This window comes from Aythya fuligula, chromosome 3, assembly GCF_009819795.1.
Source record: "Aythya fuligula isolate bAytFul2 chromosome 3, bAytFul2.pri, whole genome shotgun sequence".
NCBI classification, from domain to species: Eukaryota; Metazoa; Chordata; class Aves; order Anseriformes; family Anatidae; genus Aythya; species Aythya fuligula.
In genome coordinates this window covers 4,599,551-4,623,053 of record NC_045561.1, presented here as the reverse complement: position 1 = coordinate 4,623,053, position 23,503 = coordinate 4,599,551, and the positions used below count along the sequence as shown (strand labels likewise).

Genomic DNA, 23,503 nt, shown 5'->3' with positions numbered 1-23,503 from the left:
GATGTCACGCCCCAGGGCACCCCGCACTCCCTTACTCACGCAGTAACCTGGTTAAACTTGCCTTCTGCTGCGTTGTACCACCGGATTATGCCCAGGTTGAAAGACCGTGGCCTCAGTGGGCTGTAGGAACCGAGTCACTATCAGCACAGGGCCAGATGCGTGAGAGATGCTTGACAGAAAGAGTGTCCGCCCTGGAACGGAAGGCACTGCTGAAGAAAGAGGCATTTTGCAACGCAGAGGACAGGAATGTTATACAGATTAAACCAAAAACCTTTAGGAAACGAATACCTTGGCTCAGCTGTGACTGCATTCTGTATGTCGTGTTTAATTAAACCAACAGCAGGTCGGGGTAAAACGCTCCCGATGTCAGCGGCCGCTGCCTGCTCACACACACACGTTCCCTGGGGATTCGCTGCTGCCTTCAGACGGCGTTACTGCAGCGGACAGCACACACGCTTGAAACCTCAGGGTAAATAATCCTCTCCCCCTGCTCTCTGCAGGAAAGCATCTTGCTCGTGCTTGCTCGGTGAAGTGACCTGTGAAGTATTTCCTTTTTTTTTGCTGTTGGCTTTAAGAGCCATTCTCCAGATTTTTCAGGATTTTTTCATAATTAGCCATCGCCTGGATCACAGCCACGGCGAAACACTCATCTCTTAAACTTTACAGCCTGGTACCATCCTCGCCTTGCTCTCTCCCTATCTCGGTGTCACGAAGGAATGCGGGGCTCATCCCTCTGCCGCATTCCTGCAGGCAGGGGGGGGCTGTGCGGCACGGCCAGCCCTGGGGAGGGGGCGTCTGCTTTAGCTCTTCGTGCCGCATCCATCATCCGAGTGAAGAAAGGCTGACAAGAACGCCTGCCTTTAATGAACATTCCCTTGGGTCGCCACTGAAACTCCCAGGAAAGCACAAGAAGGAGAGCAACAACCTGAGGAAGCGGCGCCGTGAGAACAGGCTCAAGTGACACAGCGGGGAAGTCCCTGCCCGCTGCTGCGGGATGATTTCAGGGAAGCTGGTGAGAGAGCTGCTGCCTGCGCGGGGAAACCTCCGCCAGCACCTGGGCAGCTCTCCCAGCTGCGCCACGGCAGCAAGGCTCCAAATTACCACTTTGCAGCTAGGCTAAGAGCTGGGAAAACATAAAGCCTGCCCCAAAAATTGGGCATCCAAAAACCAGACGAATGTGGTGCTGTGCGCCATGCGAGAGCTTCTCGGTATCGCTCAGAATCAGGCTCCCCTGGGCAATGACTCCACCTCGCTTCCACTTTCACTGCCATGAACGGCTCGCTTGCAGTTTCCAGTCTCACCAGGCCGCTCGTCACAGTCCCCAAAATGAAATTTTAAGGTTGAAGGCACTAAAAGCCAAGCAGAATTTGGCAGGGCAAGGATTTGCCTGCGAAGGCAAAGGGAAGGCAGGGTTTCCACTGCTCTGGCTGAGGCCGGACTTTGCTTCCACTCACCCCTGCAGCAAATTCTTCAGAATTTTTTAACCTGCTGCCGTTTGCCCTTTGAACCCGGTGGCTCTGTGAAGCTACCTGCTGCTCTGCAGGCGCCCAGCCTGCGTGCTCCCCAGAGCGCGGGCCTGCCAGCGGCTCCCCCCGGGTTAATCTGGGGGCTTAGCCCCCCGGTTAGGAAACTGCTCGTCCTGCCCGAGAGCATCCTGCACGGAACAGCGTGTACATCGCAGCCAGCCTCCGAGGGAAGCGCAGGGGCTCCAGGAGCCCAGCCGAAAGCCCGTATCGCGCTCTGGGGATGTTCTGGTGTTCCTCAAGGCCCTCTCCCCATGCAGATAATGAATGACACGGTCGGAAGATAAGGCCTGCGTACATGCAGAGTCAAGGTTTTTGTGAAAGCAAGGCCCTTATCTGCACTTTAGCACCAAAACTCACGGGTCTGTTTTGCCTTCCGTGCCACGATCTGTTTTGTCCTCCTAACAGAAAGCACCAACTGCTGCTCTCCCCGAAATCCTGATGGTTAATCGGCTTGTAGCAGCAACTGGGCAACCACACTTCTGCCTTTCCTTTGGTACAACCTCTGCTAGTTCATTCCCTTTGAGTTCCTGCCCTAATTATTTGAATCGTGGCAATGCTGAGAGACCTGGCTCAGAGCAGGTCCCTTGGTTTTTCATCGTCAGTCTTACTCACACCAAAGGACGAGCGAGGGAGCGGGAGGGAACTGCCCGCAGCCGTGCAGCAGGGCAGGGGCAGAGCTGAGAAGAGAAGCCCCGAGCAGCAGGACGCAGAGCAGCCTCTGGGGCCATCCCACTCGGTACATGATGCCTCAGGCCTGCTCCCTCGGCTAAAAGCTCCCTGCAGGAGCAGCAGGTGAGAGCTTTGCTTTGGGCACGTCCCAGAGCAGAAAGCCTCCCCAGAGGGCCCGTCGTGTCAAAAGGCGTTTGTGCTGGGGGAACGTTTCCAGGACCTCCCCCAGGTGCAAGCGTCTCTCAGAGCGACGTGAATACTTTAAGCCTTTTATTGGCACCTAGAGGTACCAAAGCCCACGTCGGCGGGCAGAGCCTTAGCTCTACAGCATCTTCGTCTGCCAGCAAAACACAGGCGGTGACTCCTCTCCCCTCCCGGCCCCTCTCCGCCAGCCAGTGGGAGATGTGCGAGTTGGGATGGGAGACGCGGATCCGCTCCCTCCACGCGCTGCTGGCAGCAGACGGCCGGAGCAGCCCTGCCTGGGGAGCGGAGTTGGGAAACGGAGCCCTCCCGCCCTCCTCCTGCCGGGCCGAGGAGCGGGGAAAGCTGAGCGGAGCCACCCCCTCTCCAGGCAGGGGGAAGCTGCTTGCGGGGGAGCGAGCCTGGAACGAACCTCGCCTGCGCTTGTGGGCAGAGCCGTGAGCAGGGGAAGCCGGGAAGAGAGCAGAGACATTTTACGCTCCTCGGCTGAGTCACCCGAGTGTATAAAACCGGGGCCAGGCACCCGGTGCTGTGCAGAGGGGAGGCACGAGGCAGCAGGACTGCCGGGCAGGTAGGTGCGAGCGGCTGCGGTTTAACTTGGGGACTAAGCGCGAATGTAGGACCGGGATCCAGCAGCGCCACCGCTCCCATCCTCGGGCTGCCATGTGCCATGGAGCGGGGAACCCAGCTCAGCTCCTGCACGGCTCCCGATGCCAAAAAGTGCATGGGTGACCAAAATGCACCGGTCCCTACTTCAGAGCTGAGATGGGAGCAATAGGCGATGGCCTGGCAGCTCCTGGCACCACCCAGGGACTGGCAAGCAGCTTTCATGGCCAGGAAGGAGCCTGCCATGTTTCATACCGGTGGGGGCTTCAGCCTTCAGGTAGGTTTTTAGATGAGAAACGATCATTGCAATGCCTGCAAGCATGACAGGCAGCCCAGCAAGTCAGGGGCTAGTTTAGGGCTGTGTTAATTCCTTCCTTACACAGACCTACCTGTGCGGCCTTGGGCAAGTCATTTAGGACTTTTTTTTTTTTTAATTCTTGTTATGGGTCCTCAGTTTTCTCCTGAGCTTTTAAAATTCTCAGACCCACGTAGGCTCCTTTGGTGCTTACGAGTCCCATGGACTTCACGAATTTTTCACAGATGTTTCCCTGTCAAAAATGCCACTTGTTGCCCGCCTCGGAAAGGATGGGGACAAGTGCTCGGGGGGCTGCGATGCCCACGCCAACCAACTGGGGTGGAGCCGGGCGTGCCAGAACTGCCCTGGGCTGTTGCTGTTTCGACTCTTGCTAAGGGACAGAGAGCTGCTCCTCAGGAGGAAAGGCACTGTCACCTGCACACCCAGCACAGCCCAGCCCAGCCTGGGCTCCTGCATCCTTTAGCTGAGTGCCTGGCAGGTCCCCCCTGCCCCAGGTCCATACGCTTGCTTGGCACCAACACCCTCACAGAGAACGATCCCGTGCCATGGTCACCCCGGCCCTATTGCCTGCTACCTGCCCCCGGACACCTCTTCTGAGGGAGCAGAGCCAGAGATACACAAGCAGGTGGGAAAGCAAAGCCCCGTAAGGCAGCAATATCCCTCTCTCCTGCAGCTCGTGCCCTACCGACTGGTATTTGCCCAGCGGAGCAGCACGCCCCGGGCCAGACTGGTCCTGAGCTACTGCTCTTGATCCTCCACATTTACCAGAATTTGAATTATCCTAGAAAACCACCAACTATTTCTTTTATTAGCTCCCTACTGACTTTGCTTGTTCATCGTGTCAGACCGCATGGAAGATTGCAGGCAAACTTAGATGCAGATCACACGGTACTGCTGTCCCAAAGGGCTCGAGTTTGCGTAGGCTTAATTAGAGAAATTAATTACCACTTGCACTGTCTGGGTGCACCAGGAAAGCAGTTATAAATGTTTCACTTTCCAACAGCTTGTAGCCACCTGGGGGAATGTTAATTTAGCTCTTGATGCTGATGTTTTGTCTTCCCCTCCCTGAAACACAACCCGGACAGATCTCGCAGCTAACTGCAAGGCACGTGGCAGAAGGATGCTGTCCCTGCTGCTCACCCTCTCCCTGCTGGCAAGGAGCACGGCGGCAGGCCCGGTGAGCAGAGCGGAGCCCGCGGCATCCAGGGACGTCACCACCTTTTTCCAGCTGGCTCAGGAAGACTCTTGGGAGAACGTCAACTTCACCAGCTTGTCCTGCGAGGATCGGAAGAACAGGACCTGGATCACCCTGCAGCTGACCAGCAGCACCCTGACGACCTTCCCTGCCTGCCTACCAGAGGCCCTGGAGACCCTAGATCTCAGCAACAACCTCCTAGAAGAGGTGAACGGCACGGAGCTAGCAGGCCTGCCGCGGCTGCGTGTCCTCTTGCTGAGGCAGAACCTTCTCCAGGCGGTCAGGTGGGGACCCGAGGCCCTCGGCAGCCTCCTTTTCCTGGACTTAAGCTTTAACAAGCTGTCGTCTGTGCCATCGTGCCACGCTTCCTTCCTGCCCAGCTTGAGGTGGCTGTCCCTGGCTGGAAACCCACTGGTGGAAATCCAGCCGCTGGCTTTCTCCTGTTACCCTCAGCTGCAGTTCCTGAACCTCTCCACAACCCTGCTCGGGCAGGACGACCGCAGGGGAATCGGGGAGTCTGCTTTTGCCATCAGCACATCTCCCAGCGAGGCTGCGAACAGGACTGGGAACACCATCAACGTGCTTGATCTGAGCGGGACCTTTCTGGAGAGAAGTAAGTCGGCAAATCCCTCACTGTAAACACGGGGCCTTGGCCTCATCCGCTCTGGTGTGAGCGTGCCAGGCGCTCTCCAGCCGGTCACGTAGCTGCCGGGGAGAAGCCCTCACGCACAGCGGCCTCCCTGAGGACGGGCAGAGCACCAACAGGGCTCTGCCGCTGCCAGCCCTGGGGTGAGCTTTGGGGAATACAGGGGAGTCCCTTCCCTTTCCAGACACACTGCTGACATCGCTCAGTGTCTGGCCCCACACGTACTCCGCTTGTATCTCTGTGCTGAAGTAGCGCAGAGAGGCGTTTTGTGTCGGCAGCCAGCCAGGGAGCTGCCACACAGCGAGCCCAGCCCTGCCCGGGGCGACTGACACCCGGTTTTTCTGTTTGCCTCCTCTGTCGGCTTCACCCCGTAGCTGAGGTGCTGAGGGAGAGACGCTGAGCGCCTTGCCCAGCTGGGGCAGAGCCAACACCTGCCCCCGGTTCTCCTGCACGCTGGTCCAGTGCCTTCCTGGCCTATCCGCAAGGTGTGGAGGCAGCACAGAGGGGTTTTCCCACGTGGATGTGCCCTGATTCCAGTGACCAGCAGTTTAGGAATTCCCCAGGCTTGAGGTTTCACCTCACACAGCTCAGTCTACTTTTTTTTTTTTTTTTTTTTCCCCTCGGCAGAAATCCACAGCAGTGCTCTGTTCCTGCAAAAGGTAAAAATCTCTTTTCTGCTTCAGTTCAACCAGAGTGGACCAAAGACCTGCCCAGCCTCAGAGAGCTTCACCTGACAAAGATGTCCCGACTACGAAGCCTCGATACCGACCTCAGATCCATGCCTCATCTCAGGGAGCTCAACTGCGACGACTCCCACTCGCTGGGTTTCGTAAGGACAGAGATGTTCGAAAGCACGCCTCGTCTGAGCCGTCTCTCATTTCAGAAGTAAGTTGTTTGTTGTTGGTTTTTTATTAAAAAAAAAAAAAAAAAAAGTTTATCTACCTCTATGGAGGTAAGTAAACTGCAGGCAGAACAGTCAACAAAGAAAAGGATTTGGAGAGCATTTTAGAAAACTTTCTTTATCAGCCCAGATTAGCATATCAGAAAGCAAACACCAGAGCAGTGGCTGTGTTCTAGGAACCAGTTTCAGGAAAATAAAGAAACCGGTTTAACCAAAAAATAAAAAAATGCCTCACTAGATTGCCACCCTGAATTTACACAGCACTTTACAGCACCCATAGACATACCAGCACCAAAAATCATGACCCAACCTCAAAAACCAGAGGAACAACAGTTAAAGTCACAGGCGAAAGAGAGCATCCTCTGAGCACTCAGGCTGCAGGGGTCACGCTACCACCCTTTTTTCCTGCAGCTCCGTCAGGCTAACAATGCTTCCTACGGTCAGCACCTGACGCAGGAGATGTGAGTGCACGTGGTATGAGAGGCAGCTGACAGGAGGGTGGCTGGCACGGAGGAAGTCACGTCACTACAAGCAGACTGAGAAAGAAGGCAGAGAAATGACAGCACATAAAAGCGCAGCTGACTGCGTGATGGCAGCGACCGTCCTTCCTTTCCAGCTGCCACCTCCAAAGGTGTGACCCACCTCTGGAGCCCCTGGCTGCTCGCAGAGCTCCTGTTAGGCACCGGCAGGCAGCGTCTGCCTCGTGCAAGCCAGAGCTGGGCAGATGGCAGCCGGAGCTCCACGTGCAGAAAGGTGCTGGTGGTGCTGGCAGCAAGGGGTCCCCGAGGGAGCTGGGGACGTTGCTCTGTGTGCCACGCACACCGGGGTACTAAGCAGGCTCCAGTTCCTGGAAGGTGGCTCAGCACTTGGTAATGACTGTGTTTGTCATCTTGTAGCTGTAACCTGAGTGCCTTTAATCCCTGGAACATCACTTCATCAGACAGCATCGTCATCAACTTGCATGGAAATCCCCTGCCGTGTGACTGCAGGCTCTCCTGGCTGCTCTCCAAGCCCGAGAAAGTTGTGCTGCAAAGGTGAGGGAGTTGAAGGAGGTAAAGTAATGCTCTTCAGACATAACTCAAATCTGCAAGTTATTTGGGGACCAAACACTCACCATCATCCAAATTTTTCAGACTCCTTGTGCGTTCTTCCCTTCCTCTAGAGGTAAAAATGCAAAATAAAGTCTTCTTTGGGGGTAAAAACCATGGCTGAATTATACTTGAAAGCAGACAAATGTGATGGCCATATGTAAGAAAGTAAAGTGGTATTAGCTGTGGATTCTACTCCAGGGTGAGAATAGTTTATTTGCTTTTTTTGTCCGTATTTTCTGTACTAACAACATAGAAATAAGCTGGCTAGGTGGCCTTGGTGGGCCAGCCCTGGGAGCAGGACCAGAGGACTTTGCAAGCAGTTTCGCTTATTATTTCCTGCTCGCCCTCGTATTCCCAGAGCCTCAATCAGCACGGGCAGTGCACAAGGCCCCTGGCAAACAGCACCATTTGTCCCAGTTGTTTCCACCCTCCGACAGACTGGCTGCAGTGAGCTGCAGTGACTTTGCCTATGTAGGATCTCCCTTCCTCGGGAAGGGCCACCAAGAAGTTCTGTCACCCACAGTGCCGAAAGCAGGGAGGTAGGTTGTTAAAATCAGCTCACCTCTCATCAGGACAGCCTTAGCATTTGCGTTCTTCACAAAGAGCTGCAGTGGCTGAGCAAAGAAAGAAACTGAGCCCCGTCACTTGAAAGCACACCCCGTGTTAGCACAGCTCCCACCACCTGATCCAGCTGGCCTGAAGGGTCTTGGGGACCCCGTTACAACTCTCCAGGCAGTCCCCTCTTAGCAAGGCATTAAAGTCTGCCCAAAGCCAGGCAGCTGCGTTCACAGTGCTGTGGAAGTCTGTCTGCCAAGCACAGGACTATTGTCAGTACAGCCTGGCCTCGCTCTAAGTTTCATGTCTTCTTTAATGGGAAGAGTGCTTTTGGACAGTGGGTTGCCAACGCCCATCCAAAAGGCTGACAGGGACCTGTACTGTTCTCGCTGAATTTCTCTGTTCTAACCTGTTCCCTCTGCAGGGCTTTGGACACTTTTTGCAACGTGTCCCAAGGAAACTGGGACAGACCTTCCACTTCTTTTTCACTGCAAGAGCTCTCCGATGAATGCCAGTCTGAGAGAAACGTCACGCTGCCCCATTCAAACACACCCTCCCCGGGAGACGAAGCTTTCAGCTTTGCCAGCTACAGCAGCACGGCCGCAGCAACGACAGGCTCTGCCCTGCCAACCGAAGACACTCACCCAGGCTCCCTAACTCACAGGAATGCGCCGAGCACAACCGCAGCCAACCCGGCCGAGCTGCTGCTCATAAAAGCCAGCAGTTCCTCCCGGGAGGACGAGGCAGTTTCCGAAGCCGCGAGCCAAGCCCCCTCCCTCGCTCCAGCAACCACCTCCCCCGGTTTTCTCAGAGAGCTGCACAGCCGGGCCCCGCGGCGCAGCGCCGTGACTCACGCTCGGACAGAGCAGCCTCAGAGGGAGCTCAGAACAACTCAGGAAGCGTCTCCCCAGCAAGGCCCGTTCAGCCAGCCCACCAGCGATTACTCCACTCCAGCAAGGGGGCACCCAGAGGCCGCTGACCATTTCGTTCACTCCTTTGCTGTGGAAAGAACCCCGCAGCCAGAGCTGCGCCGGCTGAACTCCACGCGGTCCGGCGCTCACTCGGCGTCAGCATCCACCAGGTCGCTGATACACTACGTGGACGACTACGAGTACGAGGAGCAGACAACAGAACCCCCCGTGCCACAGGTGTACACCTCGTGCGACTACAATCCTTGCAGGCACCTTCAGAGACCCTGCAGCGAACTTCAGAGCGTGTCCCGATGTTTGTGCCCCGGCATGTCGAGGGAGGATGAAATCCCGGACCCGCCGAGGCTCAGAGAGGTGTCTGAAGTCACAGACAGCTCTGCACAGGTCCACTGGTGCGCCCCAAACTCCGTTGTTCGTACCTACCAGCTGATGCTTCACGACCAAGGCAACGAGGAGAGACGGCTCGTCCTGGACAATATTTATGCCACAGCGAGGCAGTACACCCTGTACAACCTGCGGCCGTACACCACGTACCACATCTGCGTGACTGCTTCGAACAAAGCGGGGGCGAGCCAGGTGACAAGCCAGGGACTTGCAGGAAACTCCTGCACCAGATTTCAAACGAAGCCCAGCTACAAGTCTGTCTTTGCCGCTCTGTCTGCGGCAAGCGGACTCTTTCTCCTTTCCACAATCATTTTGTCAGTTTGTCTGTGCAAGGCTCACAAGAAGCCTCGCAGCGAGCAGTACGGCACACACTTGGTCTCTTACAAGAACCCAGCGTTTGATTACCCCTTAAAACTACAAACCACGAGTTAGCTCAAGGTGATTGCTGTCCACCCAAGTTCACTGTCTCTATCACTCTGGTACATTTTCCTGAGATCCTCAAAATGTCCTTCAGCAAAGCTAGGGTTACTTCAGCAAAACCAGACTGCACAGCCCCTGTGCTTCCAAAGGAGGAACAAAACCAAAAGTTAGGAAAACAAAAGAGCCTTTGGGTTCTTGTTCATGTGCTAGGCAGCAGCGAACCTGGACACTACCCCGAAGTTACTTCTATAATCACCTACACCAGCACACACTGCACGCAGTGAGACGTTGCCTTGCCAGCCGCCGCGGGTACAGCCCAAGCAAAGCAAGAATCTGTAAGGCATCTCACCAAGCAAGACAGGTACTGCTTTTATTCACATCGGTGAAGTTGAATTTACCATTTCTCCTAACGTAAGTACATAGGTATTAGTCAAGAAGAGAACATTCCTGGAAGGAACGTGAGAAAGATCTCCTCGGGCTCGGCAGCAAGGTGCTGTGCGCATCCTGCTCCAGCAAACAGCTCTGCTGCCTGCAGCTGCTCAGCTCTAATGTGGATCAGGGAAAGAAGCACAAAAATTAATTGCAAAGGGGAAGAACAAGACACCGCAGGATGATTAAGGCAGGACAATCCTTTTGTTCTGCCTTTACACGCTGTCTTCCGCAACTGAGGCTCCAGAGAGCTGCCACAACCCTGAGCCCAGGCAGCGAGCAGGCGGTGAGGAGTTTGCAATGCTGCAGTGCCCCTGAAGCAGGGGGAGCACATCAGCAGCTGCTTCACAACTGATTTTCAACATGAGCTTATTGCTCGGTTCCATCTGCACATTTAGCAGGCCGATGATTCACCTCATGCAGAGGCAAAGAGCCAAGTAACTAAACCATTTCAGGCGCGTGTTGCTGAGACTTGAAAAATGAAATCCCACCCACTAGCAACAGCAGATATCCATGCAGATGTTTTTCAGGTGTACTTACAGGTACTAACCTCCACTACAAGATGGCAACAGATGCTGAGAATTCAGCAGCATTGAGATCTTTTCCTTTAAAAAAATAAAAAATAAATAAATCCAAGAACTGTTTTTGTCAGACAAGGTGTTTGTCCTGATCACATATTTCTAACAGTCAGTGTTCAGAGCCCTGTAGGTTTCTGTCTGTTTTGTGCTGCTGTGTAGATGCAATATGTAGAATCCCCCGATCTCAGAGAATGAAGGCTGCTGTACGGTGCAAAAAAGTCTCTGTTCTGTCCATAGCTTTTTAATGCTCCTTGTATTAATGGAAATAAAAGCTACAGACTGGTTCTTTGTTAAAGATCTAGATCTCTGAGCTGTGTTTACTATCTATGTTGCTTAGCTCAAGGAGCAAATTCAAACATTCTGCTGTTCTGGTGCCTTTAGGCATGTAGTTGAGGGATCTTTATTGGGAGACGTTTTGTATCTGATGTCACCAGAGTTTTCATTCTGGATGTGCCGTATGAAGCGGGCGGTGGCATCCTCACCTTTAAGGGCCTGCAACCCTTTTGTGTGAATGGATCCTTTCCCTGCACCAGTGCAGGAAAGGACAGCATTTGGAAAGATGCTCCCTGCATCTTTCCTCCATCTCCCTGCTGTGCCTGTCCTCAGCTCCTGAGGCTGGCTGTGCCCCGTGGCTCAGCTTCCAGCAGAAGTGACGTGCAGATGAAGGAAGCAGGATGGTATCGGCTCTCACGTTGCAAATCTCTTCTATTTGCCCACTCTGGTAGTTCATAACTTTCTTTCTTTGGATGTAGTTTCTCGTATTTATTTCAGGTGTTTTTTTCCCCCTACTGTCTGGGAGGTCATGTAAAGAGGAGCAGATGATACTTTCCTTTCATCCCAAGTAAGCAAGAACCTTTGACTCACATTACTCCAAAGTGGGGCAGGGATCACATACGCCCTTGTTTGTAAAACAGAGCTCGAGAAGACCTTGACTGGGGTCTTTGGTATTACCAGAAACAGAAACAAAGTGCAGCAAAATAAGAGATCTGTGAATAGCTACATGTAAACTCTTGAAGATTCACTCTAGAGGGGAAGAGGAAAAAGACACTGCAGCTGGAAGTAACACAGATTGTTCCCATTTAGCTGTTAGCCCAAAGCAACAGGATGCATTTAGAGTCAGATTTTGGTGCCTTAGCTAGCCTTTATTACGTTACAAAGTGTAATCATGCTTTCCACGAAGCTCACCAGAAGATCCCCAGGTAACAGGATTTGACTGCACTCAGTGACAAGGGGACCCCACAGCCACCCAAAAGCCTAACAGTGCATCTGATCCATCCCGTCAGTGGGGTGAAGGACGTGGCAGAGGCTGCCATGGCAGCACCAGCCCCTCCAAGGACGGCCTGGCACACTGGGGAGCCGCTGCAGGCAGGAGTGCTGGCGCTGCTGCCCCCCACGTGCCTTGCACTGAGACGTGGGAGCGCTCACAAGTTCCTCGTGTGGTCGTAACCGAGCCCAAGTCACTTCTCACAGCTGCTCCCCCGAGCTGCGTGCGCTGATTGCACACCCCTTTTGAAGCCCCACAGAGAGCAAATCACACCCCGACTTCAGAAAAGCCCTACCCGTTGTCCTCACCCAAGCACAGCAGCGTGAGCACATCCTGTGGCTCTCCCAAACGCCTGGTTACCTCTCAGAGCAGCCCAGACATTTTGCAGGATACTTTCTCATCTTCTCCCCATTTCACAGCCCCGAGAAGGCAGGAGCTGCCAACTCTGATTGAGCAGACTGACCTTTGGCTGCACCCCTGGCCGCAGAGCAGTCCCACAGCAGGGACACAGGCACTCCGTATTCTCCCGTGCTCTTTTAGTAGGGCTCTCCACCTGCTGCCAGTCTCTGTGCTGCTTCACAGGTGGTACCTAGAGCTCCATTTCTTTCAGCATCAAAGATTTGCTCGACACCTGAAGAGCTCTAACAACACACAAAATGTTTAAATAACCCCCCTTGCAAACATATCGCTTAGGGGAGCCCTGTTGCAGAGGCAGCATGCAACTGAGCAGCCCTAAAGCAGTTAGGCTACCGAAAAGAAGCACCACGATAACGAGCTGTGCAGAAATGTGGACTGCAAGGAGAAGAGGCGAGTACCGAAGGCCTCACACGTATGTGTCAAGAACTGCTGTGTCCCCCACGTGAGTCACGGCTGCTGTGAGGCCGAAGAAGCAGCATCTTGCAGGGGCAGGTAAAGCAGACTCCACGTCCAGCCAAAAAAAAGTCTGCAAAATGTCCCCACCAACCCACGCCAGAACCCGTGTCTTTTAAGTAACCCCTGCAGCCCAGGAACAGGCAAAATGGCAATTATTCAAACCTGCAATTTCAGTTTAAACAACTGACAACATTCACAAAGTAAGCATTTGGGTAGAACCCATTTCTTGGAGAAGCACTGCCTGTCGCTGCTACTAGACACCAGCATACACTTCTAGAGAAAGTGAATCACCACATTGGCCCTTCTAGACCTTTCACTGCAGCTGCACCTACTGATTTCACAATTCCACCCTAAAAAGGGAGCAATAATCATGGGGTAAAATTTTCTTGAAGCCCATCTTATATCCTCTGTATAATCCTTGCACATAATTGTCCTGTTTATCTCTGTGAAAAGATCATTCAGAGGAAGTACCGTGAGCATTTAAATATGTTTTACAATTTTTTGCGGGCTTTTCTTCCTTAAAAATGCATTCCCAAGAACCTTTTCCCTTCACTTGGCAACGTTTGCTTTTTTTCTAGCAGTCCAAGCAAAGGAAGACCAAAATAGCCAATAGTGCACGTGGGTGCATCCCCTGGGTGTCGCAGCAGAGGCACGAGCTGTTCCTTCTCCTAGCTCAGCATTGCAAAAATCAGTCACCGAGCCTCACGGAGCCAACCAGGGAGCAGAAACTCACAGGAAAAAGGAGAGGATCCCTGAAAGAGCCTCAATTCAGAAAAAAACTGCTCTCTTCAAGGATCAGACACCATGCAGGCAAAAGCCTTGGTGGTTACAAGGGAACCGTGAGGGACATCACCATCTTTTGTGCAACACATGCCGTTTAGAGAAGCAGCCACCCGGAGTGTTCTGCTGGGTGGCACAAGGTGGGTGCAGAGCCCCACGCAGCAGAAGGCACGTCACCCAGATCCACCTCCGCCATGGAGAGGAGAGGGGCCTGCTTCTGAGAGCTCATCTAACTGCCCAGAGTCAAAGCAGCTGAAGGCAGGGTGTTCACTTCACGCTGCTGGCTTTATCGGCCTCATGGTGGAAGGATGCAAGATCAACACCCCACGCTCATTCAGCGAGCGCAGCAGCAGCGCAGATGCTCTCCTGCACAGCAGTAGCCAAAAAACACACTCACCTGGAGGGAGAAACGAGGATGGCTCTGAGGGTTCAGGATCTTGCTTGTCAAGAAGCATCTGGTTCGCACTTTACCTGTGAAAGAGAGACATTTATCACATGTGAGAACACGTTTTGTGTTTGTGGGAGCAGATACTCATGAAAGAACATCATGTTTAAACTCCCAGTACCTTTCCTTTTTATCAGATGTCCGAAGCATACAGTTTGTTCTCAAGTCAGGCAGTATATCAAGAGTAAAATCAATTTTTTTAAAAAAGTAGTCAAGCAAGCCAACAAATAACACCATTATTTTTGAAATATACTCAGGAAACAACCCCTTACAGCAAGGCTGGGTTCTGCTGTCATCTAGAGGGAGAGGGTGGAATCATCTCGCCTAGCTGCCACCCCACAGGCAGATACGGGCTCCACCACAGAACTTCAGCCCGCGCCTCGCAGACCAAGGCTCACTGAAGCTGGCTAGATGACTGTGTGCACCTGCCAACACTCAAAGAAGCTTTTAAAAGACTTTTTCTAACAGTTTTCATGATAATAGCAGGAGGATACACAACACCTTGTCACTGGCATTACCGGACTTTAAAGAAATTGTGGGATTCTCCATAGAAGCAGTAGCATTTATCCCAATATTCCAGCAAGCGATTCCAGAAATTGCCCTTGTTCAGCTCAGTGCTCTCTAGAGGCAGAGGAACCCCTCCAGAGACCTGATAAAGGCCCAGCCAAACGAAAAGCTTCAGCCTGAGCTTGCAGCTGCGGGTTCTACACAGAAAAATCGTGTTTCCTTTGTGCCACTGTTCACCCAGCGATTTGCTTTCTGTTGGGGTGCCCATTTGTTTTCAGTTCACTAAGCAGAAGTGACGAGAACTGTCGGCAGGTCCAGCCCCTGTCCCAGGCTACTTTCTGGCACTTTGTCCTCATCTCCAATTCTTTTTGTAGCCTGATGGCCAGGAAGTGCTCTGCCAAGCTGACACCGGGAAGGAAAAGAACAAGAAGGGGATTCCTGAGAAAACCCACACTGGAAAATCGGTCTACAAGAACAGTAAGGATTTTTTAAAATATTGTAGATTTTGGAAACTAGATTTTCCTAATGTTACTGGGGAATATCACAATACTCAGTTGGGATCCATTAAGCAACACTTTCATGCTTAAAAATAATAATAAACGCTTTTTAAAGAGTTACTTTGATAACGTAGCTACCTTTAAAGTACAGTCTTCAATAAGACAGGTCTAAATCCATAGGAGTCCTTATAGCAAATTCTTCACTGGCTTAGCAACGTTTACCCTCGTGTCTCAGAACATAACCACCAGAAACAGGGGGTTTTCCTGCCTTTCAGTAGCGCAGCAACTATGTTTTGTGCTTCCTAACCCTCACGTGTCAGTGCTGGATGACGTTACCCACTAGCACGTATAAGGAGAAGCTGGCACTTTGTGTAATTCCCAGCGTGCTACCACAGGAAGCATTTCTGCAACCCTCTTTAAAGGGTGTGCAGCTATTTTCATCTGCTTACAATGGCTCTTTGGGTTTTGTGTTCTTTAAAAAGGTCCATAAGGGAAGTAAAAAACTCGGTGGCTCCTGCGAGCTCCTACTGGGGCACAGCGCTGAGACACCACCAGCCACATCCCGCGGGACGAAGCTCAGGCCAGGAGAAAAAAATATATATATAATAACCAGGCAATCAGCAGCGGGTAGAGACTTTCTTCTTCTCTGAATGACTGTAATCTACTCACTGTGCAAAACAGCTTGTGCTGGGAGGGCATTGGAGTGAAACCCATGAAACGAGCAGAAGCTGCTCGCTCTTACCAGAGCACAGTTGAGTCGTGGCACTTCACAACTTACCCAGGGCTGGTAGGTGAGAGGCTGTCACCGTGTTTTTGGCAGTAATTCATGGCGGTGCCATCACCTCTGCCCCCAGAGTACGCTGAATGTGGACGTGGTAAACCCGGGGTGCTCTCCCCAGGCAAGGAGCTTTTTTTTTTTTTTCCTCTTTTTTTTTTTTTTTTTTTTACAATAACCGTGAGCTGTGGAGCTGCTCGACCCGCAGCCGGGCGGGGGCGCCCCTGGCTGTGGGTGCCCTGAGGCGAGCTCCCCCTCAGGGCGCTGCCCCTCGCACGTCCCCTGCCCGCCCGCTGCGATCGCGGCGTTTCGGCAGCGGGACCCTCTCAGCACCGTAGCCAAAATAAATAAATAAATAAATAAATAAAATAAAATAAAATAAAATAAAACCCGCTCCGTGCCCAAAAACACCGGCTCTGCGCCCAAACGAGCCCCGCTCGCTCCCTCCCTCCCCCTCAGGGGCTGCCTCAGGGCGGGGCCGCGCCCCCCGTACGGCAGCGCCCGCTGCCGGCCGCACTTACGCCAGGCGGGAGGCGGCCGCCCAGGCAGGGCGGGCCCCGCTACGCCATTAGCGTAGCCCGCGCTGGGCGGGAAAGCTCAGCTCGTCGCGAGGCCCCCGCGCGGCTCCTTCTCGAAGCGGCGCTGCCCGCCTGCAGGTGTCCGCGCCGCCCGCCTGCTCCGCGGCGAGCACCGCTTGCGGGCAGCAGGCGGTGCGAGGGGCAGCCGCTCGGTGACGTCACGCGGGGCGCCGGCTGCGAGGACCCGGGCGCCTCCTGAGGGTGGCGGCGGCGCCTTCTGGAAGCTTCGCGGCCATCGGGCTCCATCCGCCGCCATCCGCCTCCATCCGCCGCCATCCGCGCCCCATCCGTGCCCGCCCGCTCCCCCCCGCGTCCCCCCGAGCCCCCGGTTGCCCACCCGCGGCGGGGCGGCCGCTCCGTGTCCAGCCGCCATGCCGGAGAACGCGGGGCCCAAGGCCCACGGCCACGGCCCGGGCGGCGGCGGGAGCCGGGCCAAGGGCGCGTACCAGGACCGCGACAAACCCGCCCAGATCCGCAGCAGCAACATCGCCGCCGGCAAGGGTGAGGGGGCCGCGGGGTGCTCCGCGGGGGGCTGGGGGGCGGCCGGGGCGGCCCGGGGCGGCTGCAGACCTGTCCCTGTCCCTGTCTCCTCTCTCTGCAGCCGTCGCGGATGCCATCAGGACGAGCCTCGGACCAAAGGGGATGGATAAAATGGTAACGCGCCCGAGTTCTGTGCATGCTGACATTGCTGAAGGTGCTGCGCGGTAGCATGGCTGATAGAGCACCCGTCCCTCTGTCTTGAGCTTCTGTTCCAAGCTTCAAAAGTACTCCTAGTTTTGTGATGAAATTCTATTAAATTAGAGGAAGTGTCAACCAAACACACATCCCAGTCTGAGAAGTGATGCTGTCAGGAAAGCTGTCTTACATCAGGCACCACAATAACAAATTCTGGTCGCTAATCAGTGCTGTTTCCCCTTCAGATCCAGGATGCTAAAGGAGACGTGACGATCACTAATGACGGTGCTACTATCCTGAAACAAATGCAGGTTTTGCACCCTGCTGCCAAAATGGTAAGCGGTTCTCCATCACTCAGTGATAGCTGCTAGAGCTTTGTTTCCGGGAGAAATGAACGTAGTAGTGTTTCATGTGGATTTGAGGAGCGTTACGCAGCAGTGATAGGGCAAGAGATTTTGCGTGGGATGCCTCAGGACAACCTATTGTGATGGTAAGGTGTGCTGTAGAATTTCAGGTCTTTATTGCTTATCTCAGATTTCTCATGCGTAATCCTTTTCCAATACTTTTTAAGCTATAAAATAGTCTAGCCCACATCTTTTTTAATCTGAGAAAGAAAAGCTGGTGACATCCCAAACCAGTAGGACAGAAGAGAGTCAGAGAAGAGAATGAATTACATTGTGACCCTACGATGCAGTAGCTTGGTCTTTTGAAGTATTAGATCTCCTAGATTTGACTGTGGCTAAAGATGGAAATGAGCTACCCGGGACCCTTCTAAAGTAAGGGGGAAAGGTTGACGTGTTACGTGGGAGTGACCGGTTTTATGCTTGGGAGAAAAGTTCCTTGACTTCTGTGGTTTGTTTTTGTCGGTTTGTTTTTAATGGTCGCTCATCCAGCCATATAACGGTATGAGAAGTCACTTGCAAATCAGAAAAGATGCGATTGGTGTGAGATGTGATACTGTGGGTAGCTTCAGCAGCACTGCGTTCTTGGATATCTCTTTTTTGGTAACTGTCAGAGTTTTCGATTAAGCACCATTACATACGAGCTTTTGTTGTAATTCACTGTGTAGCTGGTAGAGCTGTCAAAAGCACAAGATATTGAAGCTGGTGATGGCACTACGTCTGTTGTTGTCATCGCTGGAGCTCTTCTGGATGCCTGTTCCAGACTCCTTCAGAAAGGTGAGCATGTGTATTTAATACAAAAACCTTAGTTATGAAGTAGTTAAGTCCCATGTTTGGCTGCATGTTTATCGTGAAGCTGAAAGCTGCTGTTAGCAGCTTAAACATGAAAGGTAACTTGAGGTTTTACTCGAGTCCCACCAATGGTTAAAATTCTCATTGTTTAGTCTTTTGAGCTGAATACATTACCACTGATACAGGAAACAGTGCCTAACTGACGTGATAGATATTGCCTTGTCAAACCTCGCCTAGATTATACTTGTACTTCTCTCATGGACAGAGAAATACCTAAGAAGGGATAATAAAACTTGAAGCTAGTGATTCTGCTCTCTTTTTTCCTACTCAGCAAATGTAGCACTTGCCATCACAAAACTGGGCTTCGAGAATGCCAAGGGAAAACAATATTTTGAGAAAAGTCTTTGCTCTGTCAAACGTTGCAGGGAAACGTGCTGTACTTGCCCATGAGGACAAATCCTTAGGAACATAACAGCTTTTTTCCTCAGCTTTAACAATAGACAGTAGTAAGGGGAAGCTACCTACTTACGAGGAACATATTTTGCTAAAATAGTTTAGATTTATTCTGATGTTAGTGTCTCTAAATTAACCCCAAATTGCGATGGGAGGTGGGGAAAAAAAAATAGACCATTGGTGTGAAAATAGGACCAAATATAATCACCTTTTATACAATTCACAGGAATTCACCCCACCATCATTTCTGAGTCATTCCAGAAAGCTTTGGAAAAAGGTATCGAAGTGTTGACCAACATGGCACAGCCCGTTGAACTGAGTGACAGAGAAACCTTGCTAAATAGCGCCACTACTTCGCTGAACTCAAAGGTATGGCTGATTCTCAACCTTCGTACCTCCAGGCAAGCTGAGCCATTCGGCTTTTCCCAGTGCACTGCTGTTCGCTTATTAAGGATTCCCTCGTGGATCTACTTGGTTTTGAGACAGCAGCTACCCTCCGTTAGACTGACTTCTCAAAAAGCTGTAGCTGATCAAGATTGAATGGACACACCTAAACTGAATTTCAGTCTGAAATACATAGTAATACTAGCTGCTGAGTCTAAGATACATATGCAGGCTTAAACTGAAAAATGGTAACAGAAAAAACAGGTGGGATACTGAGAGCTTTTGCCAGCTTCATGTAGGCAGTTCTTAGTTGTGAGGCAGAGGTTCCTAAAACAGCATCAAAAACTGGAGATGAGTTGTTTGCAAGAACTTCATTCCTGTGATGGCTGGGTGTCAGCTCCTTACTGGTTCTAGAGGGCCAATAGCTCCAAAACAACAATGCACTTGATTCTCTTCCCCAGAATACTCCTTTGCGCTGTAGGGTCTCTACAAATGCATTAGTTTGCATTCTGGCAAACTGATCTGGGACGTTCTCAAAAGGCTTATTTTAAGAGTTGAAGACAAAAATTCAAGTTTTTTCCAAAGTCCCTAAAAATAGGTTTTTCCCACCAGCATAGCTGTTCTTTCCTGTGAATGAAGTCACTCTGAAGAAGATGATGCATTACGAAAAGTCAAACTAGTAGGCAATGGCAATATTATCTAGAAATTCCTAGCCACCACTTATCAGTGTTAAATCTCACACTTCTTTGTCTGTTGTTAAATCCCGCAGGTTGTGTGTCAGTATTCTAGTTTACTTTCTCCCATGAGTGTGGATGCGGTGATGAAGGTGATTGACCCATCTACAGCTAGCAGTGTGGACCTCAGAGATATTAAAATTGTCAAGAAGTTGGGGTAAGAAGCAGTTTGTGATCAGAGGGTTATGTCTTTATGAAACTTGCTCCCCTAAGTGCTACTCATGGATTGTTTTTTTTGTTTCCAGAGGAACAATTGATGATTGTGAGCTGGTTGAAGGACTGGTCCTGACCCAGAAGGTGGCGAATACAGGGGTGACTAGAGTGGAGAAAGCCAAAATTGGCCTAATTCAGTTCTGCCTGTCTGCTCCAAAGACAGATGTAAGTTAAATATAACTGGAATGAAACCTCTTGCTGCAGTTCTTTGAAGATGCAAATTTAATGACAAAATATTTTTTAAAGATACTGTGTTGTTGTCAGCTCTATTCCGTGGCTGTAGTGAAGGTCTGCTGGGTAATGCTTATTACTCAGAACTCGTATAAAGAACTTACGATTGGTATAAAAGAAAAACAGTTTAAAAGTCCAATATTTTGTTACTTAAACAATTTCTAATAATATATTTAGGAAGAAATACCTGGGGGCAGCCTGGGCTGGGGGGAATGGGTTGGAATTAGGTGGACTCTGAGGTCCCTTCCAACCCAACCTGTTCTGCAATGATATTATATTTTACTGAAATTGCTTGCTTGCTTTGAATCCCAGGCTGATAATTTAAGCAAACATCAAGATGTTCTGCATTCTTTATCAAGTCAGCAGTTGGTGATGCTTGGTTTTCTTTCTCAACAGATGGACAACCAAATTGTTGTTTCGGATTATGCTCAAATGGACAGAGTACTGCGTGAAGAGAGAGCTTACATTCTCAACTTAGTTAAACAAATTAAGAAGGCTGGGTGCAATGTGTTGCTGATTCAGAAATCTATTCTGAGGTATGTCAGTAGCCATTTACAGCTTACTCTGTTCATTTGGGGAACAGCTGGAATTGTTTGGAATATCTGGAAAATGAAAGCTAAACATAGTTGCACTGAGCAGTGTCAGATGGGCTGTGCCAGTGACAGACACACTGGTGGCAGCAGTAGCGTTGTCCGTGTTTTGGATTTAGTAACGTCCTCCCTTGGTAGTCTGAAGAACTTCAGCATTGCTGCAAAGAAGCATGCAGCTGGCTAGTGCGACCCAGTTATTAAGACAAGCCTGGACTGACTTCTTCCCTCTTGTTTTTAGGGATGCTCTTAGTGACCTAGCCCTACATTTTCTGAACAAAATGAAGATCATGGTGGTTAAAGACATAGAAAGAGAAGACATTGAGTTTATATGTAAGGTAAAGTGAGTTATATAAATGTCTATGACGGAAACAGTTGTGTTTAAAGATGACACCAAAACCTGAGTACCTAGCTAATGCCAGTTTCTTATAAGACACACATTTCACACTCTGAATGTGATATAAGAGCTGAGAAGGTATTTCCCTGAAAGATATTCCTGTTCTGTTGAGTAGTCACACTTCTTTACATCCACCCCTTACTTTTCTAGGGGGTAGTCCCAGCTGCATTTTACTGTAATACACCAGAAGTCTGTTACACAGTATGCTTGCTGACTCTGCAGGTCAGATTCTGGATGTATTCTTACTGTTGGTGGTTGTTGTTTTCAGACGATCGGAACTAAGCCTGTTGCTCACATCGACCAGTTTACTCCTGACATGCTGGGGTCTGCTGAGCTGGCAGAGGAAGTCAACTTGAACGGTTCTGGGAAACTAATAAAGGTGGGTGAGCGACAACATGTGAATAGCTTTTTAACATTTGCCAATTCTTTTAATAATAACTACTAACTTGAATGTAATAACTTCAGCACTAAGAAGCCTTAAAGCACCTACTTGTAATCCCTGATGAGCCTGTAGCCTGGGAAGATTGTGGTTTTGTTCAGCAGATCTCAGCAGCGTTAAAAAAAATACCATTTTTTAAAATTTTGTCCAGTACTCTTTTTAATGCTGTAACGTGTCTTTGTTTCAGATCACAGGCTGCACGAACCCTGGAAAAACTGTAACCATTGTGGTACGTGGATCCAACAAACTTGTTCTAGAAGAAGCTGAGCGTTCGATTCATGATGCCCTGTGTGTCATTAGGTGCTTAGTTAAGAAAAGGTAATATCCCCATTTCGTCAGAGTACTCTAGTACAGTAATACGGAGAGCTAATTATTTATGGACTTATGTAACATGAGGTTTGATTTTAATTTCTCTCCTCAGAGCTTTAATTGCAGGTGGTGGAGCACCAGAGATAGAGCTGGCGCTGCGCTTGAACGAGTACGCTCGCACTTTGAGAGGTATGGACTCGTATTGTGTCCGTGCGTATGGAGACGCCCTGGAGGTCATACCATCCACGCTGGCTGAAAACGCGGGCCTCAATCCTATCTCAACGGTGACAGAGCTGAGAAACAGACATGCTCAAGGAGAGAAAACAGCTGGCATTAATGTCAGAAAGGTAATAAGGAATTGTGGATAGAATTCCAGAGGTAAAAAAGAGAAAAGAAAAAAAAGAAAAATCTTGCATTTTAAAAGAAAAATGCTTAACACTGGGACTAAAATGAAGAGAGGACAAGCTTGCGTATTATAACTGGATTCTCCCAGAATTAGTGTTGAAAGAGAGTAGAGCTTGCTTTGTGAGTCTACTTTTGAGTGGATACGTCAGGTAGCCACAGAATGCCTCTACAATAATCATTCCTGTTGGGAACCGTAGCGTGCAAGCCCTTGAGTGGTCTAATTTGAAGTGGGATGTTTCCAGGATTCTGTTAAAACTTCCTACAACTTTCTAGTTGTAGGCTCACTTGCCCAAAGTAAAAAGTGTTTGTTCTTGTAGGGTGGCATTTCCAACATCCTGGAGGAGCTGGTAGTCCAACCACTGCTAGTGTCTGTCAGTGCACTGACTCTTGCCACAGAAACTGTGCGCAGTATTCTAAAGATTGATGATGTGGTGAGTAGTGTTTGCATCGCTTTCTGCTTAATCTTTTTCATAAGCACTAGGATAGTCACTGTAACCTAAATTGATTTAAAATAATTCTATACAATTTTCAATTTTCTATACAGTTCTACGTGATGCTTATGCCATTTGGCCATGTAATATATATAGTGAGATGTTATAGTGACTAAAAAATAATATATTTGTTACCTATCTTATTTATGTTCTTGTGAACTCTTTGCAGGTGAACACTCGGTAAACTGCATAATGGAAGTTGGGACCGTGTTCCTTCCGTGTAGTCTGAAATGTGGTTTCCTCACCAAAAGCGCCTGTGTGAATTGTCTTAAGAAGTCCACAAAGGCTTACGTACTTTTGTCACATTAATTTAATAAAGTTTCTGGTTTCAACAAGGAAATGTTGTTTATCAATAAACCTGCAGTAGTCTACCCAAGTCTGTACAGTGTAGTTCTGATGAAAATAAGATAACATTTTTAACGTTGCTTTCCAGACTATTTGTAAAAATATGTTCTGAAAATGCCATTGAACTTCCACAACTTACAGTGTATTACCACAGTAGTTTAGAATTGCTTTTCCTTGAGTTATCCACAGTGGAGTGGTACTTACTTTTCATTAGATCTAGTTCAACGTTTGAATTGTAGCTGTAAGAATACCATCACCTTCCTTCTCTTCTGGAGACTGCTTTGGTTTCTGATACTACCCTACAACGTCTTTCCATGAAATTTTATTTAAAATTGGTTTTGGTTACCCAGTGCAGCACTCTATTGTAATATTTAGGTCTTAATTGTTCTTTTTTTTTTTTTTTTTTTTTCTTTTCTGTCATGGTGTTCAACTCCCCTTTCTGTTTAGGAAAAGCCTGGGAATGAAACGGGACAGCTCAAGTA

At 50.2% G+C, this 23,503-nt stretch overlaps 2 protein-coding genes across 2 annotated transcripts; both read left to right on the top strand.

Moving 5' to 3' along the window:
• The first annotated feature begins 2,879 nt into the window (after positions 1–2,879).
• On the top strand, positions 2,880–10,741 carry LRRN4 (leucine rich repeat neuronal 4). Its single transcript, XM_032185655.1, has 5 exons — positions 2,880–2,967; positions 4,404–5,126; positions 5,843–6,044; positions 6,957–7,094; positions 8,131–10,741. The coding sequence occupies exons 2-5, from the start codon at positions 4,439–4,441 to the stop codon at positions 9,449–9,451; spliced, it is 2,349 nt and encodes a 782-aa protein (XP_032041546.1). The 5' UTR covers positions 2,880–2,967; positions 4,404–4,438; the 3' UTR covers positions 9,452–10,741.
• A 5,720-nt stretch (positions 10,742–16,461) lies between these two features.
• CCT4 (chaperonin containing TCP1 subunit 4) lies at positions 16,462–23,049 on the top strand. The gene is made up of 14 exons (XM_032185088.1): positions 16,462–16,666; positions 16,767–16,819; positions 17,086–17,175; positions 17,910–18,018; positions 18,713–18,855; positions 19,640–19,761; positions 19,850–19,982; positions 20,445–20,584; positions 20,877–20,973; positions 21,301–21,411; positions 21,659–21,789; positions 21,893–22,127; positions 22,503–22,616; positions 22,846–23,049. The coding sequence occupies exons 1-14, from the start codon at positions 16,537–16,539 to the stop codon at positions 22,858–22,860; spliced, it is 1,623 nt and encodes a 540-aa protein (XP_032040979.1). The 5' UTR covers positions 16,462–16,536; the 3' UTR covers positions 22,861–23,049.
• The last annotated feature ends 454 nt before the right edge of the window (positions 23,050–23,503 follow it).

What these genes read in the sequence shown, in the direction of transcription:
- LRRN4 (XM_032185655.1), top strand. Translation starts at nt 4,439, where the DNA reads ATGCTGTCCCTGCTGCTCACCCTCTCCCTGCTGGCAAGGAGCACGGCG. An exon ending in AGCCGTCTCTCATTTCAGAA is followed by an intron (nt 6,045 to 6,956) that starts GTAAGTTGTTTG and finishes GTCATCTTGTAG; the next exon opens with CTGTAACCTGAGTGCCTTTA. An exon ending in GAGAAAGTTGTGCTGCAAAG is followed by an intron (nt 7,095 to 8,130) that starts GTGAGGGAGTTG and finishes TTCCCTCTGCAG; the next exon opens with GGCTTTGGACACTTTTTGCA.
- CCT4 (XM_032185088.1), top strand. Translation starts at nt 16,537, where the DNA reads ATGCCGGAGAACGCGGGGCCCAAGGCCCACGGCCACGGCCCGGGCGGC. An exon ending in CAACATCGCCGCCGGCAAGG is followed by an intron (nt 16,667 to 16,766) that starts GTGAGGGGGCCG and finishes CTCTCTCTGCAG; the next exon opens with CCGTCGCGGATGCCATCAGG. An exon ending in TGCACCCTGCTGCCAAAATG is followed by an intron (nt 17,176 to 17,909) that starts GTAAGCGGTTCT and finishes TTCACTGTGTAG; the next exon opens with CTGGTAGAGCTGTCAAAAGC.